This window comes from Cryptomeria japonica, chromosome 2, assembly GCF_030272615.1.
Source record: "Cryptomeria japonica chromosome 2, Sugi_1.0, whole genome shotgun sequence".
NCBI lineage: Eukaryota > Viridiplantae > Streptophyta > Pinopsida > Cupressales > Cupressaceae > Cryptomeria > Cryptomeria japonica.
Genome location: NC_081406.1, coordinates 606,302,833 through 606,322,390, shown reverse-complemented (window position 1 = coordinate 606,322,390; position 19,558 = coordinate 606,302,833). Strand labels below are relative to the sequence as shown.

At 41.1% G+C, this 19,558-nt stretch overlaps 1 protein-coding gene across 1 annotated transcript in view; it reads left to right on the top strand.

Annotated features, from left to right (window-relative positions):
* The window catches only part of LOC131043865 (cytoplasmic tRNA 2-thiolation protein 2), a 44,330-nt gene extending 29,065 nt beyond the window's left edge, over positions 1-15,265 (top strand). The window contains exons 4-7 of the mRNA XM_057977092.2: positions 13,741-13,862; positions 14,032-14,125; positions 14,208-14,656; positions 14,819-15,265. Coding sequence (XP_057833075.1) covers positions 13,741-13,862; positions 14,032-14,125; positions 14,208-14,656; positions 14,819-14,921 — 768 coding nt within the window. The 3' untranslated portion in view covers positions 14,922-15,265. The remainder of the gene's footprint in view (positions 1-13,740; positions 13,863-14,031; positions 14,126-14,207; positions 14,657-14,818) is intronic.
* The last annotated feature ends 4,293 nt before the right edge of the window (positions 15,266-19,558 follow it).

Here is a 19,558-nt window from a genome sequence, read left to right as displayed (position 1 = left end):
GGGGACGCAAGTCCGGATCGAACCCAGGATCTCTGGTTAAGCACCACGATTCAGACGAGAAAAGGAGAGAAGTCTTTCAAAACAAGATAGTGTTAAGGGTCAAATCGAATCACATGCAGATCGGATTAACTAGTGTGTGTAAGTGGGGTTTATTCCAGCTTAGAAAAAGTTGAGGCATCAATGTTTCACAGTGCCGAGATGCCCAGTGTGCTGATACTTCAAAAGCAACCTGGATAGAGCCGCGCTGCCAGCGAGCGTTCATAGCCCCGACGGAGTTATCGCCTGTTAGGTCATAGAGATTGCTCTGTTTCCGGCAAGAAAGTTTTACCTTTTTGCTCTGTACCGGCAGAGATGCTTGCATTCCCATTTTTCAATCTTATGCTTGGTATCAAATTGATTTCGAAGCGCTTTGCTCTTGATTCTTTTCTCTATTTTCTTTTCTCTTTTTTTTGGCATAGTAGGCAGTGAGCCTACGCGGGATTGACAGTGGTCGCTGAAGCATAGCCTCGGATCTTTCATCGATGCAGTGTCCCTTTGATTAACAACTGATTGTATGCGATTTTAAAATGTGTTTGTGTAGTAATCACGATATCGAAGATAGGTTTTGACAAAAACAAGATCTTGCAGAGAAAGGTCATCTAGATTAAACCAACCTCATCATGGGGTGCTCCATCAATCGAGAGTCCTCCCCGAAATTGGATCCTAGGAGTAGAAGGTTACAGAAATCTGGCATCGCACCAAAGTTGTACACGGCATAGGCCTCCTTTCAAAATTGACAGGGATCCCAAAACAAAATATGAAAGCAGGAAACTAAACCAAAACAGGAAACGACAAACTAAACTAAAAATAGGAAACGGAAAACTAAACTAAAAATATACAGGGGAAAGGCTTCGAGAAACCTAAGGTTGGAAATAATGCTTGAGGAATTGACCATTCACAGGCAAGGGGATGTCCTCACCTGTTAGGGTCCTGAGTCGGAATGCATTCTCTCCCAAAATTTCAGAAATCTGGAAAGGACCGAGCCACAGGTTATCGAACTTGTCGTGCTCTCCTTTCCGCTCATGAGCTTTGTCCCAACAAAGGACGAGGTCAGAAATGTGGAAGGCTTTTACTTTCGCCCTTCTGTCAAACCAACGCTTGACCACTTCTTGGTGTTTGGCAAAATTATCTATGGCGTTGTCATTCTTTTCTTCCAAATATAACAGATGGGACAACCTGGCCTCCACGGTGTTGTCGATTCCTAGATACTCTCTCATGAATTGCAAGGTTGGTATCGTCAATTGTATAGGAAAGATGGAGTCGAGGCCATATACCAAATGGTATGGTGAGGTTCCGATGGCGGCCTTACATCTGATGCGGTCTGCCCAAAGGGCAAATCGGAGTTGGGTGTGCCAATCTTTCGGATTCTTGTTTAGAAGTTTTTTGATCACTTGCAGCAGGTTCTTGTTAGTGGATTCTGCTAAATCGTTACCCTGGGGGTAGTAGTTAGATGAAAATTTTAAGGTAATCCCGTAATCAAAGGCCCAATTTGAAAATTTTAATGATGCAAAAGCGGAACCATTATCACAGACTAAAGCATGAGGACAGCCAAAACGTGTAATAATGTTCTCTTCTAAAAATTTAATAACAGCATTAGCATTGCATTGCTTCAAAGATTGAGCTTTAGACCACCTCGTACAATAATCAGAAGCGATTAGAATGTACCTGTGTTGCGCAAAGGAGGGTGGGTTGATTGTACCTATGAAGTCGAGCGCCCACTGGCCAAACGGTTTTACCTCTATGACTGGTCGGAGTGGCATGGTTGGAGTTCGTTCCTTAGTTGCGGATACTTGGCAAATATGGCAGATCTTCACATGTTCATGGGTGTCCCGGAATAAAGTAGGCCAATAATAGCCTACCCTGAGGATCTGGTGGGCTGTTGCTAAGCCTGACCCATGACCTGTCCCAAACCTAGTATGGAACTGTTCTATAATTTGGCGTGCTTCATCTCTGTTTACGCATCTTAGGTAGATGCCCTCGTGGTTTCTTCGATACAAGACAACACCTTGCAGCATGAAATGGCTGCTCTTCATCCTTAGTGCCCTTTTTTGTACTGGGTTAAGGTGTGATGGACATTTTTGATTAAGAAGATAGAAGGTTATGTCATCATACCACTCGTCTGGCAAGACTTGTTCAATCAGGTATTGCTGATGTACGATTCCTGAGCATTCTAATGCGAGAGTCTGCATCAAAGCTTGACCTCGTACTAGCTTCATGGGCTAGATTTCAATGTCATACTCCTGGATGATGGTCACCCATTTGCCTCTCCTTTCACTTAGCTCATTCTGCATCAACAATGTCTTTACTGCAACATCCGACACTATGGCGTATATCTTACTCCTCAGTATGTAATGCCGGAATTTCTTGATAGCTTTGACTAGTGCATAAGCTTGCTTCTCAATATTTGGGTATCTCAATTCAGCTTCTTTCAGCGGAGTGCTCATGAATGCTATCGGGTGTTCTCCCTCTTCTTCCTTTCACTGAGTCAGAATTGCTGCATAGGTGTGTTCAGAAGCAAAAGAATATATGTAGAATGGCCTTAGGTAGTCTGGGCTTACCAAAACTGGCGCCTGGACGATAGCTTGTTTGATCTCTTCAAATGCCCTCTTGGTTTCTGGGATTCACTCTATCTTAGCGTCTTTCTTAAGCATGTCATTGAGCGGGCGAACTATTTCAGCAAATCCAGTTATGAATTTTCTGACAAAATTTATCTTCCCGAAGTATGGCTTAAGTTCCTTTTTGCTTGCGGGGAGATTGATTTGCAGTATGGCTTTGATTCTATCGGGATCGATCGAGATCCCCTTCTCTGAGATAACATGACCGAGAAGCTTACCTTCGGTCATGCCAAACATACACTTCTTGGGATTTAGAGATATCCCGAATTGACAATAGCGCGGAAAAACTTTTTGCAAGATCGTTCACATGGTCCGCCCTTTGCTTGGAGAAAACAGTCAAATCATCCATATATATAATGATGCAGCGGCCTACAAGATCCTTAAATGCGATGTCCATGGCGCGCTGAAATGTAGCTCTTGCGTTGATCAAACCAAAAGGCATCCTTCTATAAGCAAATATTCCCCACTTGATGGTGAATGCGGTCTTCAGTCGGTCTTCATACTCGACCATTACTTGATTATACCCGGAATAATCGTTTAGGAAAGACATCATCTGGGATCCATTAACCATTTGCAGGACTTCATCAAGTGAGGGCAGCGGGTAGTTATCTTTTTCTGATGCTCTATTTAAATTGCAGAAGTCGACACATAATTTGATTTCACCGCTCTTCTTCCTTACAAGAACTAGGTTAGCGACCCAGGTAGAATGTCGTACTGGGAAGATGATGCGAGAAGCCAGCAATTTCTTTACTTCTTGGTAGATTAAAGGTTCGAGGAGGGCATTCACTGGCCGCTGCCTCTGTCTGAAAGGTTTTGAGTTTGGCTTAAGGGGTATGGTATGAGTTATCACTGAAGTGTCATAAGTTTTGAGATCCTCATACCCCCAAGCAATGATATTTGGGAATTCTCTCATGTTCTTGAGGATTCCTTCCTTCTCCTGAGATGTACATACCTTGCCAATCAGCACATTCTTTTGATTCTCTTGCGTGCCAACATTGATTTTATCGCAGATGCCTCCTTCAGAAGTACCCTCCTTGCGAGACTTGAGCTGGTCCTAGTCGAAAATCCTTTCCAACTGTACCATACCTCTAGGAATGGTATTTGTCTTGAGGTTCAAGACTCCTATGTCAATCTCAGCTTCTTGAGGTTCTTCTTCATCAATAATTTGTGTCGTTGAGCTTGTAATAAAATCAATGATGTGCTTATCATCATTGAACACCTGGAAATTAGTAACATTGTCCGGAACTGATGGGACTGATGTTAACTCCACTGTGAATTTTTTTAAACTTTGCATTGATAGAGGCTCGAGCGTACTTGCGGCCTGTGCCAATGAATCAGCAACCTGGTTTTGTGATCTGAATATGGCCTTGATGTTGAAAGCATCAAAACTCTCAATTATATCCCACACACGGTTGTGATAGACGCTGAGTCTCTTGTCATGGTAGGTGTATTGTTTTCGAACTTGCCGGACTACCACTTCGGAATCTTCGAAACAATGCAAGATTTGAGCTCCCTTCTTGATGGCTAGCAGCAAACCATGAATCAAAGATTCATACTCTGCGATGTTATTAGTACACTGAAACTGTAGTCGGTAGGAGGCCAAATAGGTTTCACCAGTAGGGCTTATCAGTTCTACCCCTGCTCCAGCTCCTCGCTTGGACTTTGAACCATCAAACCTTAGAGTCCAAGTCTGATTTGGGCCGGCGACCTTATCGGGTGCGGTTGTTGGACCTATCATTTTATACTTTTCTTGCTTAGGAGGCCTCCTTTCAGGAATCTCAGGGAAAGCGGTGTTTTTTGGCCTGAGAGTGTGGGTTCGCAGCACCTCTGAATGTCCCTTCCATGCCTGATTTAATGCTGTCCTGCATAATGAACATGTTATTTCTGAATGGGCGGCATTGTGAACTCGGTACTAGCTGGTTAGAAGCAAATCCTCAATAGAATTTTGACGGTTGAGATGGTGCATCTGCTCCGTGTATTTGCAGAAAAACTCTTTAAAGCTGCTAAACAACTCACTTTCCTCTGGTGACGGGATATCTCTATCATAATTCTCTGCAATTCCTTCCAAATTTTGGACTGGATTTGAGCATTGTACCAACAAAACTTTGTTTGTTGAGTGTGAGTGAGCCCTGTAAGTGCCCATGTCTGACTCTAGAAACAGGGTCTCATTAGCCTGGTTATATTCGGTGATCATTAGTTTAAGCCTAGTTTCAGACTCAATCCGGATTTGATTCGCTACCCCTCTCCACAGTAGCCACATATGAGTGAAACTAGAATGCAGCCATCCGTTGAGGACGCGGGTCTAGTCTCGGCTAAGCAACATGCCATATGCTCCTGGGATGTCTACTACTTGGATATCAATGTACATCTGGATACGCGGATCTGTTGTTAATTGCATGTGTATATTGTTCAACTCCCCCACTACCGTCACTTCTGATTTATCTAATTGAGTAACCTTTCGGTTAGTCTTGGTGGGGGTTAGGCCTAGAGCACTGCACACTGATAGAGGCATAACATTAGCTGAAGCTCTTGAGTTATTAGACAATTGTGCAAGTTCTTACCAAAGATTCTGAGAGTTAATAGGAAGGGCGGAGGTTCTAGCTTTTCAGTGAACAAACTGATAGTAGGCTCTGATGGCAGGGTGTCATTGTTCATGATTGAGATATCCTGAGTTCGTCCTCGTGCACGCACTCCAAAACCAGTCTACATAGGCTGATCATTTGAGAACTCAGGTGGTGCAACATAATTTACTGTTGCACCCCTAGGATTTGTTAGTGCCCTTACCTCGTTGTTGACCTTCTGGGGTTGTCCTAGCGGTACTCTCTGCCCGGAGTTCTCATCGGTTCCTTTGGACTGAACTGGTAAGGGTTCCCTAAGGCTGCCCAAGACCATGTCCCTGACTTCTGAGACTTTCATCAGTTCAGCAAGGGATAAGCTGACTTTAATCTTCTTGAATTCATCGGCCACCGACTGGCCTAGTTTGGTAATCTCTATATTGCTAGATGGCTTATCGCTGGAGCCCCGAGTTGTGGCAGCGGTCGGCTGATTCTGAGGAGTAAGTATTCTGGGGGGGGCTTGCACCTTTTGCATCTAACCTTGGCCTGCATACTGCTGCGATGCCCTAGGATAGCTTGGGTTGTTGTCGGCATTTTGATCTGGAGGAACTTGAATATCTTTGGGAGGCGTGGAAGTAGTGTAAGGGCCACTATTGTTGTTCTGGTTATTGTTATTGTAGTACCCTCGATTGCCGCGTTGGTATTGCTGAAATGCATTCACATCAGCAGGCTTATTTGGGTCTGCCACCTCATTTTCCTCCTGATTAGGGAAGAAGAACGGGGGAATGTAGGTTTCTAAGACAAGTGCTGTATCGTACCTTGGTGACGATACTATTTCAAATCCGGTGGGAGGAAGCACTGGTTGAGGCATTGTGTTTTCCACTTCTCGCTGGAATATATTTGCTGCAACCTGAAACTTGTCACATTGTAGCTCTGAGTGCTGGTTAGTATTATGCAACCTACACCAATTAGAAAGCGCTGCCTTTGCCAAAAATACCCTATCCGTTGGCCTGTTTTTTGATGCCGACGGGTTATCAAGTGGAGTGGGGACTCCTCCGTTGTTGGGACGAGTGTTCCACGTCCTTGTGTGTCGTTGATATCCTTGGTTTTGGTATTGACCTTGGTGCTGACCTTGTTGCTGGTTTCTCTGACTATTCTGCAATTGGTTATTTTGATTTCGCAGATAAGTGACCTCAGAGGAGAGCTTCTTCATTTGGTTAGGCAGCTCCCGCATTTCATCCTTCTCCTCTTGGGTCCTAGACGACACTGTAGTATTTTGCAGATATATGGGTTGTTTAGGAGGGATCTGGGATATAGGTGGTCCTAGGTGGAGCACCAATTGATTTGTAGGTTGTTGAGGCTGATATGCCAATTGCGGAATTGGATTCATAGTAGGCGTTTGGTGAGCCAAAGCCTGGCTGATTTCTTGAACTTGATTAGGCATAGCGAGAGGTCCTAATTGTACCAATGGTCCGACGATGTTTTGGCCTAGTCCCTACTGATCTCCATAGCCTTAGCATAGGCTTCAATTAATGTGGTCGGTGCGGGGTGTGACTGTCGGACAAACATAGTTGTTAAATAGTCTAGAGCTGAATAGTAGATTTCCCTCGCCGAAGCATCACTTACCACATATGGATCTTGCAATCGAGTAAAGGCTTTATGGAACCTATTGTTGAAAGAACTGATTGGCTCATGCCCTTGCCTTTTGACTTCTACAAACTGCCTGTATAGCTCTGTCGGGGTTATAGGGATACCATACTTTCCCGTAAAAGCTGTTTTTAGCTTCTCCCAAGAGTCAATAGAGGATACCGGCAAATGGATAAACCAATAAAATGCGTCTTCCCCCAATGAATAAGGGAAAAGCCTACATGCGACATCTGCATACTCAATTTGTCTATTGCGTAACGCATCTTCAAATATTTTGATATGTTCTTCTGCTGTCCTGTTTGGATAATTTGCGTGAAAAATATAACAGAACCTTTCCGGGCTCTTAGGCATATCATGGTAAGTTGGGAAAATGATGGGCGACGGATTGTCTACCAACCAAGTGGCACCATTTGGAGTGGGTGGATTGTACACCATTTGTGGCTGATTTACTTGAATTTGATTAGGACCCGGAGTTGTAACTGCTGGAATTGTTAAAACTGTACTTGCTGGGACAGCAAACTGCTGATTCGTAGAACTAGACTCACTGGGATCTGTAGCCCGGCGATAACTCTTGCGTCTGTAGAACTGAAATCCAGCAAATCTTTCCTGCTTTGGACTTGACCTTAGGACTCTTTCGAATCTCTCCGGAGAGAAAGACCCAATTCGTTCTAGCGTGAGTTAATTTCAATGTCAATTTTGTGGATGTGGTGCAGGAGCTATATTAGCCTCTTCTTGATCTCTCTGATTCTGTGCATCGATACGATCAACAATCTCCTGTTCTTCCTCAAGGATCATGCACATTCGAGACCAGTCTAGATAGTTTCTTTTTATTGACCAGGCCAAGCTATATAATTCAGTGATAAGGCTTTCTTGTTCATCACTGAAATTCAAATCTGGCTGTATCACTGGTTCGAGGTCTCTTTCTGGCTGAGGAGGATTAATGGGTAGACCCATTGCTCACCATATTAGTGGACCGGAAAGAGAACTATCGGATTTCCTTAAGGACTTGCTTGCGAAGGGCAGCAATCCTTTGTCTTTCTAAATTTTCTCTGATCACAATCTCTATTTGCAAACCCTTTTCTTCTTCCTGGTTAATAGTGTGACTTACTTGTCTGAAAAGAGGGTGATCTGCTTCTGATTTCCAAGCTAGGGATCGTAGCTAGTCTGCAATATATGATTGGTTCAGTCCTTGATCAGGCTGTTTAAGGGGAAGGTTGAGCGGGAATTCATGCAGCAATACCATACTGCATCATTAGCCGCCCTCCTAGCCCCACTTCTGTTGCGCGCGGGGGAGGGTATAAAGTTATAGGGTTACTCTTTACAAATATGGATTGATATGATCTTGAATTAGCTGTCTACACATTTCATCAGACCGGCCCTCCTAGCACCAATTCTGTTGACGCGCAGAGGAGGTTAAAAAAGCTATAAGGTTACTCTTCACAAATATGGATTGATATGATCTTGAATTAGCTATCTACACATTTCATCATACCGCCCTCCTAGCACCAATTCTGTTGACGCGTCTAAAATCGCTGAACTTGCAACTTCATCCGGCCAACGCAGAATAGAATGTACTCGCTGAGTATCCTATCCTCTCTTGAGATAAGGAAATCCCTAGTGCTCTTTTCTACGCTTGGTCAAAGGGGATAACCTCAAGGTTTCGTTTGTTAGGTCATGACTGCGGGATTTCTCAGTGGTTTGATGTGTTTATGTTGGAAACACAAAGGGGACTTACGGTGAGATAGGCAATTGATAGATAAGCTCCTTGGAATCTTTATGATCCTTCTTATCAAATGGTTTCAGTTGAGTTGATACTGTTTTCAATGGGACTGCGGATTCTCTTGATTAAAAAAGGGGGAAAAGGAGGGAAGGATAGGGAGAGAGAGATTCATGAAATGTAAATTCTAACTAAGATAGCAGGTTCAACAAACAGACGGACACCTCCAAATAACTAGACTAAGCATCACCAGCTACTTAAGCACAATATTCGCATAAATCTAGTGCAATCTTCAAAGGAAAATAGGATTTTCATGTTATCAAGTACAACATTAGAACTTTTACATTCATAGTGAGTATTCAATAGCTGAATTGAGCATATGAAAGGTTCAGATTAACCATGCAGAGAGAAAGGCAATCAGCCATTCCCCAATGCTGTGAACTGCGAGGATTCTATCAGATGTTTGTTTGAGAATGCTATATAAAGGAAATAAGCATAACTGAAAAATTTCTAAATTAATGAAGAATGAGACCATGCACTCACAAGGAAATTTGGAAACAGTCTTTATTTTGCATTAAATCTTGTAAATTTCGCCAGAGCTTTTGCAACAATCCAAGAACTTCTTACAAAAAGAGGGAAAACCAGTCCCTTAAACAGGCTTCAAAAAAGGATTAATGGCCCAGATCTAATCTAAACAAGTGGCCCAGATTCATCCATAAAACATGGCTGCCCATACCCATAAATGGGAGGCAAATATCAACAACCATCCTAAAGGGAGCAATAACTACCTAAAAAGGTAATTACAACACATCAAAAATAATCCAAAAAGGTGCACACATAAAGTTTTACATTTTTGTTGACTTGGAAGTCAAATATGACCTTTTGGTGAAAAAGTGCATTTTTAAGATTTCAAGGAAAAAGCACTTTCTAGGAAATCACTTTCTCTTTTCCAGCGCTAGATTCTTCAACGATGAACTGGACTTCGTCGTGCAAATATTCTCCCCAGATATCCCGATCAGCTGCACGTTCTACCCGAACGTAGTCCTGAAATCTCATGCATAACTTGAAAAATTTGGTTGTTGGTGGCATAGGTGGATTAAACATTTTGTAACTGATACCTTGTAGGAGGTCATCTAAATTCTCCAGTTCTTCTTTCCAGTACGACTTGTGATTTTCAAAATGTGATATGTCTGCTTGAAGCGCAGAAGCAAAATCTAGATCCCCTATGGAGTATGTGATTTTGGGAATGAGTTGGTCCTCCCACTGCGGCTGTACCTCACTATCCTCAATACTGTTTTTCCAACCTAGAACCATGGACTTGAGGATCCGTTTGTGAATTAACCTCTCAATCTGCTGATGTAACCATTGGTCTGTATATCTTGCTGGTGCTGCCATGACCGCCTCAAAATTAGTGATCGGGTCCTGGGACCAATCAATGCCTGGCAAAAGATGCCTTACCGCCTCAAATTCCTGGACTTAGAGACAATTCCTTGAATCTGTGAGTTAGTTTGGGACCCGACGGTATTCAAAGAGCCGCATTTGCTGCACACTCAGCCTAGAATATTTGCGTCTCTGGACCTCATAGTCGTTAGAGCAATTTTTCCATTAGCCTTCAACTGATTCCTTTGCTCTGTACTGCCTGCCATAGGCTCTCTTTGCCAGATTATCGTGATCGAAATATTTCCTCGGAAAATGCTCCTGTAGGCCATAAGAGGCCAGCTTTGCGAGGGATTCCTCCGCTAGGGTGGGGGTCTTCAGGTGGACATCCTGGTTGCCTATAATGATGGGGAATGCGAATCCAGCCTACTTGCTTTCTCTGAGTAAGATGCTGGCCGGACGTGATTGCCTCGCGACCTCCATAAGAACTATTTTGTCGGTTGGTTACTGCGGAAGTCAAAGAGGGGCACCATCAAAGCCCGCTATTTGGATTTAGGAGAACCTTGGGAACTGGATGAACCAGGCTCCGTATCTTTGTACTAGAATAGTAGCTTGCTCTGAGAGCCTTATGTGTAATCCTCCCTGCATTAGCCTGACCAGGCGCATTGTGAAGGCGTCATTGACGCGCTCATATTGGCCAACTGCATAAGCTGGGCTGCTCTTTTCCCTCTGAGCTATATCTTGGTAGTGCAGCTGCGGGTAACAATCATAGACCTTTACCTGACCAGGCCCATTCCAGATTTCACCTTTCATTATCAAACCTGGCAGCGGCTAGTTCTTGGCGAACATGTAGACCAAGTAAGAGATCATAGTGAAGTATTTCTTTGTTTCAAGCTCAATTAGCTGAGTGTGGATGTTGTCACTTATGATCTGGGCCCAGTCAAACTTAGACTTCCCAGCGAAGACTTGCTCTGTAAAATAAAACATCCACTCTTCAAAGTAGTTGGATTGGGAAGTCCCATAACCCGGCTAAGTAATGTGACCATATCCCCATGCTCGTTGTGAAAATCACTCCTGGGGGTCTTTTTCCCAATTCTGGCGCTTGGTAGCCTTCTCTCCTTGTACCACTCTTCATTGATGAGTGTTCTGCATCTGGCCGGATTCATATCATATGCCCCTTGTGCTTCATCTATAGTCGTGGCGGTGGGATTGTTTGGGAAAAGAATGTCGAATGCGTCGCCAATGGCCTCGGGAGTGAAGTTGGCGAGAGTCATATTCTTGAGGAGCACCAATCTGGAACCTAGCTGATAATGTCGGGCAGCCTCCACCACTAACTCATAGTTTTGTACCGCTGGAGGAAATCTTGCCGCTTGGGCGATGCCACTTTCTACCATCTGTCTAGGCTTGCCATATGCGTTACGTGAGAAGACCCGATTCCTGAAGTCTTGGATGTCAATATGGCCTAGGTCGGTATCATCGATATTGTCCCTTATGCTTTGAACTTTTGACTCCGTCAATCCTCCCCTTTGATACTGGTACTTCATTCTTTCAACTTTGTGTGGGATATCTGATTTGGATGCTTGCGATGTCTCAGCTATAGCGGGCGTCTTTGATGATTCTACTGCCGATTTTAACGTCTTTTCGAGAAGCGCGAGCTTGGGCACTTGGGCAAGTTTGTCGACTTTGGCATTTCGTCAGGAAATTCGCTCCTTTACCAGCAGGCGAAAATCATCCCTCATTCAAATCCCGTAAACTCCGTAAAGACAAACCTGATACAATTTATCTCATCGCTCCTATGCGAAAAACGGTGACTTTTGGTCCTCGTGCGACTTTCAGACGCACTGCTCTTTGCTTGGCAGGCTTCGCCAACTTCTATCACCTTACGCCTATCCAAGGCGATTTCACAATTTCGAACAAACTCTTGGCATTCATGCCCGAGGGCCAAACTAGCCTAAATGGAATCATCGGGTCTTTTCTTTCAACATCATCACTTCATGGACCAGTCGCGGGTTCGCTCGAAAGGACGCGAGACACTCTGCGCGAAACTCAACAGGGCGACGACGAAAGGCTCAAAAAACGAGAAGGGGGACCCTGTCGGTGACAGGGAGCGTGTACAACGCACAACAGGTTCCTGAGTAAAATCCCTGAAAAACAGGGTCTAATTTTGCTTTGGATTTGCAAAGGGGTTGATTACTGTTGTTTTGGGTAGACCAGGGCAATATGGAATTGTTTGTTAGGTGAGTTTGTGTTTGTCTTAGAATTTGGTTACAATCGAGGATGTATATGTGCAATGTTGTAAATTTTTTTAATGTAAATATAAGAAATTAGATATGACTGCATCATCTTTAACCACAAAGACGTCCAATTTCTTGAACTTTTTGGAAAGTAAATGTGGTTTGTATCGAGACATTGACTAAAGGTGTTTATTGAACAACAATTTGATATTTTTATTTGACTACCACAAACCTTCAAAACCATTTTTAATTATGAATTTTTTTAATATGTTCCAAATTTATGCGCACTCTCTACCCTTTCTTCTCACTGGTTTTGCTCTGTCCTGTGGTTTCTCCCTTATACTCTCTTCATATCTCTCTTTCCCTTTTTCATTCTCTCCCTCTCTACCTTGTCCCCTCCCTTTGCTCCACTACCTTTCTTACTCTCTCCATCTCCTCCTATGCATTTGTGTGTGTTTGCTTTAATAATTTATTCTCCATTTCCATGACTTGAGATTCCTGTCCTTGCTAAGCCAAGGATTCTCTGGTTTTATTGCATGGAATAATAGGGCGAATTCTACTTACACTACTAAAATGGTGATCATATTGAGATCCAAGCTACCGGTCGGTTAAAGCCGGTGGATTGGTGTTCTAATCTCTAGTTAGGTCTTAACTCAATGCTATGACTAATGTTATGACCATTAATGCTATGATAGGAGAGCTAGGTCCTGGTAAAAGTGTGAAAAGTGGATTAAGAGAATTTTCCGTCGAATGGTTAAAACTTCGATAGAGGATAATGCTTCTATTCATTCCCAATCCCGGTCAAAATCCCAATATCTCAGATATCTTTTTTGATCGCTCCTATCTGCTAAGCACCAAACTGCAGAAGTTGAGGGGGTAGAGAATTAACCTGGCTCATTTGATTGAAGCAAAGTGGAAACTGCTAGTGGTTAGTTTCCCTCTTCCATCCACCCCGCTTAAAACGGCATCATTGAGTTGAGCATCATCCAACACCTTCTTTGCCACCGGGAAAATCACATTTAGACTACGAGGCTTAGAAACCCTACCATCGATCGTTCTTTAAAAGAGATCCGGCTTCGAATTCATACTTGTAAGTTACCAAAGGTGATAGCCCTGTAGATAGTTCCATGGTTTGATTCTGTAAGTCAAATGGTGTTTGAATTAGGATCGCTTCGTAGCAAGAAAGGGGGACCACCCTCTAAGCCCAAGTATTCCAGACAAGCCTTCATTCTTCAGGCGAGCTCTCCTTCCTCGATGACCGATTGCGTACAAGTACCGTGAGGGAAAGGTGAAAAGGTTTTATTTTCTGATTTGAAGTACTTACCAATACTTTTGCTTAGTTTATTTTGTTACATTGATTTTTTATTGAGCAGTGCACTAGATATCCTTCGTGTCTATATATTTGCAAGCATGCTGATGACAGAGTTATAAGTTTGCTAGTTAGGGTGATTTATTGCTTAATTTTGTTCTAGAAGTTTGACATGACTGCTCTATCTGTCAAAGCATGTACATGGAAAGGATTATAAATTTAATTGGCTTGTCTTGTTTTTCATCAGGGACAAGGATACTGTTTACCTGGAGATGTGCAGTATGTTGATGCAAGATGGAAGGTTCCTGTTCTTCTTCCTCTCCGAGATTGTGTTGCAAAAGAGCTAACCATGCTTTGTCATGTAAATAGGTTTGTATCATTCTTTGCAAGTTCTCTGGTTGCTGGAATCTACTTGTATGTTGCAAACCATTCTAGAAGAATTCCTTATCATGATGAGAATAGTTATAAGAAGATTAGGGTTGTACCTTGGTTTCTGGCTGATTGATCAACCATTTATTATTGCTGTTGGGCAGGGCAGTTGGAAGACAATTTTCACAAAAGCTTTATCTACACTTGCTGGTTCTCATTTCAGTGTGAACAGTTTAGTAGAATCATTCGTTGCATTGTTGCAGGTATGCATGCTTCTCATTATATGTGAGCAGTACATGTTTTCTCCTCAATTTTTCTGATTACAGTCTTTGAATTGGTTTGTAGGAAGAAAATCCTTCGAGAGAGCGTACAATAGCGCGAACAGCAGAGAAACTTAAACCCTTTGGCTTCAACAGACTTCCAGAAACTGATACTGTTCGCCAGTTGTCTCATAGGAGGAGTGATGCCTCACAACATTGCAGGAGTGATGATAATACCTCTTTAGAATTGCTTTGTCCAATTTGTAGTGCTCCATTGAACGAGAAGGATTTCATGGAGATTAGAAAGGGTTTTGGGACTAATTTAGACTTGACATCTTTACAAGCAGCCCTTAAAAATAGAGAAACAAGATTGGATTTGCCTTCACCAGTATTTCATTGCTTGTGTTGTCCTAGTTGTCAATTTCAGATTCTCCAGGAACAGAAGCCATCTGGTCAGTTTGTTTATTCACTGTTACCAGATATAATGAAGAAGAGAGCAATAGAAAATATCATTTCAAATGATAGTTGGATGAGGTTAGTCTAGAAAATTATTATTAGTATATTAGAACTAACATATTTAGTTGAACATATGGGTGTGTGGCATGCATTCATATTGAAGTTGTTTGGTTTAGGATGGGAAAACATATACAATTTGTATTAAGTTTTCATACTAATGCTATATTTCTGACTTTTAAGGAGGCGAATTGAGGATTGCTTGTTTTCTGATGACGATGGAGATGAAGTTCAGGATGCTGACTTGGAGGAGGTGACAAAGAAGATGGAGAAGTTTGGAAAGTAAAGTGCATTTCTGGGTTGTCACGACATGTTTTTAATCCAAATGATGGTGATGGATAAGTCACACACTATCTTGCACATGACAATCTCATTATTAACTTGATGGAGATAATAACTTTGCGGTGATCTAATATGCAACATAGTGGCAGAGTTGAGCAATCATAATTATCAATCTGTCATAATCGCTTTCACTGCAAACTCTCGTCTTAACTTAAGTCAAAATGTGCAAACCTCTCGAGTGTTTTTGTAAAATCTAGCTAATTTAAGGATTGAACATTTTCTCGCATCAGTCAATATTTGTATACTTTTGAGTTTAAATCATATCTATAAGAAGGGAATGATATGAAATTAGATCTTTATAATGAAACTAATAATTACTCCCTAATACAAGTCATTGGCTCAAAAGCTCAGGGAAGTACATTTAAACATGATTCAAGATTCATTTGGGTGAGTGGCAGTTTGTCTAAGAAGATAATTTTTTGTGTTGTAAGGTTTTGACTTCTGAGAAATGTTTACACTAATTATTTGAGGAATATTTTATTCATAATATTGTTCTGTGAAATAACAGGGTAACTTTAGAATGATGCCAACTATTGGGTTTAAAAACTGCTGTTTTTGAATGCCTCATTTTTTAACATATTAACGTGCAAGTAAACTACAAGGTTAATAAGACTGCACCAGACACTCAGGTGTCTTTCAATATATTTTTTAAAATTCAAAACTTTTCTTCAAGGAAAAACATGTTAAGTTGTTTTCTCACATGGGTTCCTATGTAGGCAAAGGCAATGTTGTGAAAACTAAAGGGAAATGATTTGTCTACAATGTATGGAGAGATATGTCAAGAAGAAAATAATCATCGACATGTATTGTTGATATATATTTTCCTAGAACATCATTTAAGATTCTTGGAAAGATTATTCCAATTGGTTTGCTTACAAGACATTTTTTATTGAATTAAACCATGGGATAAACTTTCTGAAACTTTAAATTAAACGCTTTGCTTTTTCTAACGAGCTCATTTAGTAAAAATGATATGGTATCTTTGAAATTTGTTCTTCCTCATTCTGTCTTTAATCTTTTTAGTTTATATTTTTGTTGAAAATCTATAGATGTTTAAGATGTCCTAGTTGAATTATACTTCAAATTAAAAGAGAAAATTATGCAAATACTGTTGAAATTAGTGTTATTAAGCAGTTGTGACAAAACAATATTGTATTTCATGAAAATAAAGATGAAACAACCATGAAAACAGTTAATTACAACCAACACATGCAATAGACACTAAGTTTTGATTCAGAAACCTAGAGCATAAAAGCTAGTGTAAATGGTAATTGCTCAACTTTTCCCATCTTTCTTTGACCAAAAGTAGTTCTACAGAGCTCATATAAAGCACTCCCAGCAATATTTATTGTTTCATTCACTCAGCAATTCTCTTCAACGATGCTTACTTCTACCAACTAAATGGTCCAATTCTAACTCACTGTTTCGCTCTTATTGCTTGTGGTTTATAACAATATGAAACAAATGGAAGTGCCTTTTCATTCGCCAAAGGACTTCCAAGCATGAAAGAACGAAAAAGTCTTATTTTTTGTCGTTACTATGTTTTTTAAATCTGGAATAGGTGAAAGGGCCATAGGCATTAGGATGAAACCACCATGACACATTTTAAATTGCCATTGCCACATTCAAAACAACTCTGAGAACAACACAACACCTGCTGCTTCCGGTGAATTTGTTGTACATAATGTTCTTTGTTTCAGTTATGTTTCTGATAAGAGTTTTTTGTTGTTTGATTGAGTAATTTGTTTTCTGCATCCTTATGGATCATACCTCCATTTTTTCAGTTGCTTCTGGTCTCACAGAGGCTTATGGGTTTACAAGATGTGGGGAGGTTTCTCCTATTTCCTCCATGATGTACTACTTGGATTGGTGCCTTTCTGTTTATGCCAATTTGCAGTTCTCTTCTAGTCTCTTTGACCTTTTGCAGCATGTACTTCTGCAGTTCTTCTAGAATTCAGTACCAACTATTCAATATAGGGTAGTAGACCTTTTTCTTCTTTATTCCAGAAAGTTGATTCGTATTGATGCAAGTTCTTATGTAATTGACCATAACGTACATCCTTATGAATTAAGGTAGTACAACCCTGAAATAATTATATTCAACCTCCAAGATGTTGAAGAGGTTCAAGCTTCTTAGTTTGTCGTTGGAGGCTCTTTTCTCTCAGGTATAACTATATCTTGTTTCCCACCTTAAATGTATGTTCTTGTTGGTACCAGTCATGCATAGCCCTGAACTTGGCTAGAGACTTCTCCAACTATTCACAGTAACAGATGTATTTGTATAATCCTTTCCGTCAATTGTGCTGCCCCTATCACCTCTAAGTCTAGTTCTTGCTCGTCTTTGTTGTCCCAAAGCAAAATCGAGTGGTTTAGTAAGCAAACAATCCAATATTCAATAAATGATGCCTAATCAATATATGCATGACTATATCTCTTATAAGAAATATCCCATGTCCTGAGATGCTTGCCATAGCCCAGTATGAGTTGAACTAAGGCTCTGTTGAAAACTTCTGTTTGCCTATCAGTTTGATGCCATTTTGTTCTGATTTATATAGAATAAATACCAATATCTTGCTAAACGTATTCAAAACCAACCATAGTAAGGATTGGAGAGGAAAGCACGTTAGGATGCCTGGAAACTGTTTAAAACAATTAAGCGCATGAGTGTGACATAGCACCCCTTGGCACACAAGTGGCAGGAACTCCTGTCCGTTCAACATGGGGTGGCCTACTTAATTCGTGGGAACTGGCATGTTGCCTTGTCCAATTGTGTTTCCCTACTTATCCATATATGATTGCTTTTAGGCTATAGTTTCACTTACCACAACCCACCATTGCAGGGATCGGGGAAAGCATGATGTGGCACCCGTAGACTGTTCAACACAATTAAGCCTAAGAGTGTGACATAACACCCTTTGAACCACAAGTGGCAGGAACTCTGGTCCATCCAACATGGGGTGGCTTACTTAATTCATGGGAAGCAGATTGCTGCCTCTCCCATGTGTTTCCTTCATTCATGCAATGATTGCTTGTAGGAAAGAATAAATAGATTAAATCAATAATATTAGTCTAAGCAGATTGGCTGATTGGCTATTCCCATTACTGATCATATCTATGATACTTAAGGAATTACACAGTCAGACGTGTTGAATACCAGTTATTTGCTGATTCTAATAGCTATCTTTGCTGAGTGCCATTTACATATATCTCAAGATCTGCTCTTGTTGGATGAGTGCAAACTGTATATATATATATATATATATATATAAAAACTTCTGATCTTCTTCAATATTCGTTTTTTGGCAGATCAAAACTATCTTATATTCCAGATCAGAGCTGTCTTATATTTATGATCAAAACTGTGTTATATTTTAGATCAAAACTGTCTTTCTTTATCCAAATCAGCTTTCAAAATTTCTTATCTAATTGATATGATAATCAGAATTAGCCTTCCTTATTCCATTTCCCTTTGACGCCTCCACTAAATGAATAGATCTTGCTTTTATATCCTGCACTTAAGGGGGGCACACCCTTTGAACTTGGCCGTCTTTTGCAAGGGTTACACCCCTCTCTAACTAAATGTTGCCTTTTGATTACTTGCATTTAGGGGAAAGGATCCGGTAGTTGAGCATGTACCAATTGTTGTGAGGGTTGTTGATACCTTTTGTTCCAAAAATTGAACAAATAAAACCTATTGTTTGAAACAAAAAATATCAATTTTTGTTAGGAAATGTACCAACAGTTGTTAGGAAATGTACCAGTAGTTGTTAAGAAATGTACTAATATTGTAAAAAGTAACCAATCAGGTGATGCCATATCAGCTGCACAACTATTGGGGTATCTTTTGCACACCTATTGGTCTCACTTTTTTTTGGGGCTGTTTTAGACACCTTGGCAAAAAGCATGCTGATGTGGCATCATATTTGATGATGTGGCCCTGAAACCTTAGTTATAAGTAGGGGACTTGCCAAGTAAGCTGCTGTAAAAAAATTGGAGTGATTTGAAATTTCCAAGTGGATTTTGAGAAGTGCGAAGTTAGGGTGCACAACTATTGGGTCCTTTCCCCTATGCCCTTTGGGAATTGCTCCCCTCGCTTTATTGTGTACACACCCTTTGCCTTGGTCGCCCCCATAATAATGGTTAATGGTTAATGATAGTTTTAGTGGGCCCTCATTAAAATAGTTACAACCAATTTTAATTGTTTTCAACTTGGGTCGGCTCCTTGCAAATATATTTTAATTAGATTTTTTATCCTTTTTGGTCGGCCCTGCTCACTTGAGTTTATGTCTGCAACCCTATTTATTTTAAACTGTGAACAAATATGATGTGTAGGATGGGGTGAGAATCCTAGGTGGCTTTTCGAGCTAAAGATTTGAGCAACTATGATGAACTAAGGAGTTGGAGAGTCGTATTTTTTTTAGAAAGCTGAGGACAATTATATATATATTAGGCATGCAATGTGTCAAGTTCTTGCCAATAGTTAAAGAGGAAGATAGAGATACGTAAATGGAGATGGAGATGTGTGTGTGTGTGTGTGTGAGAGAGAGAGAGAGAGAGAGAGAGAGAGAGAGAGAGAGAGAG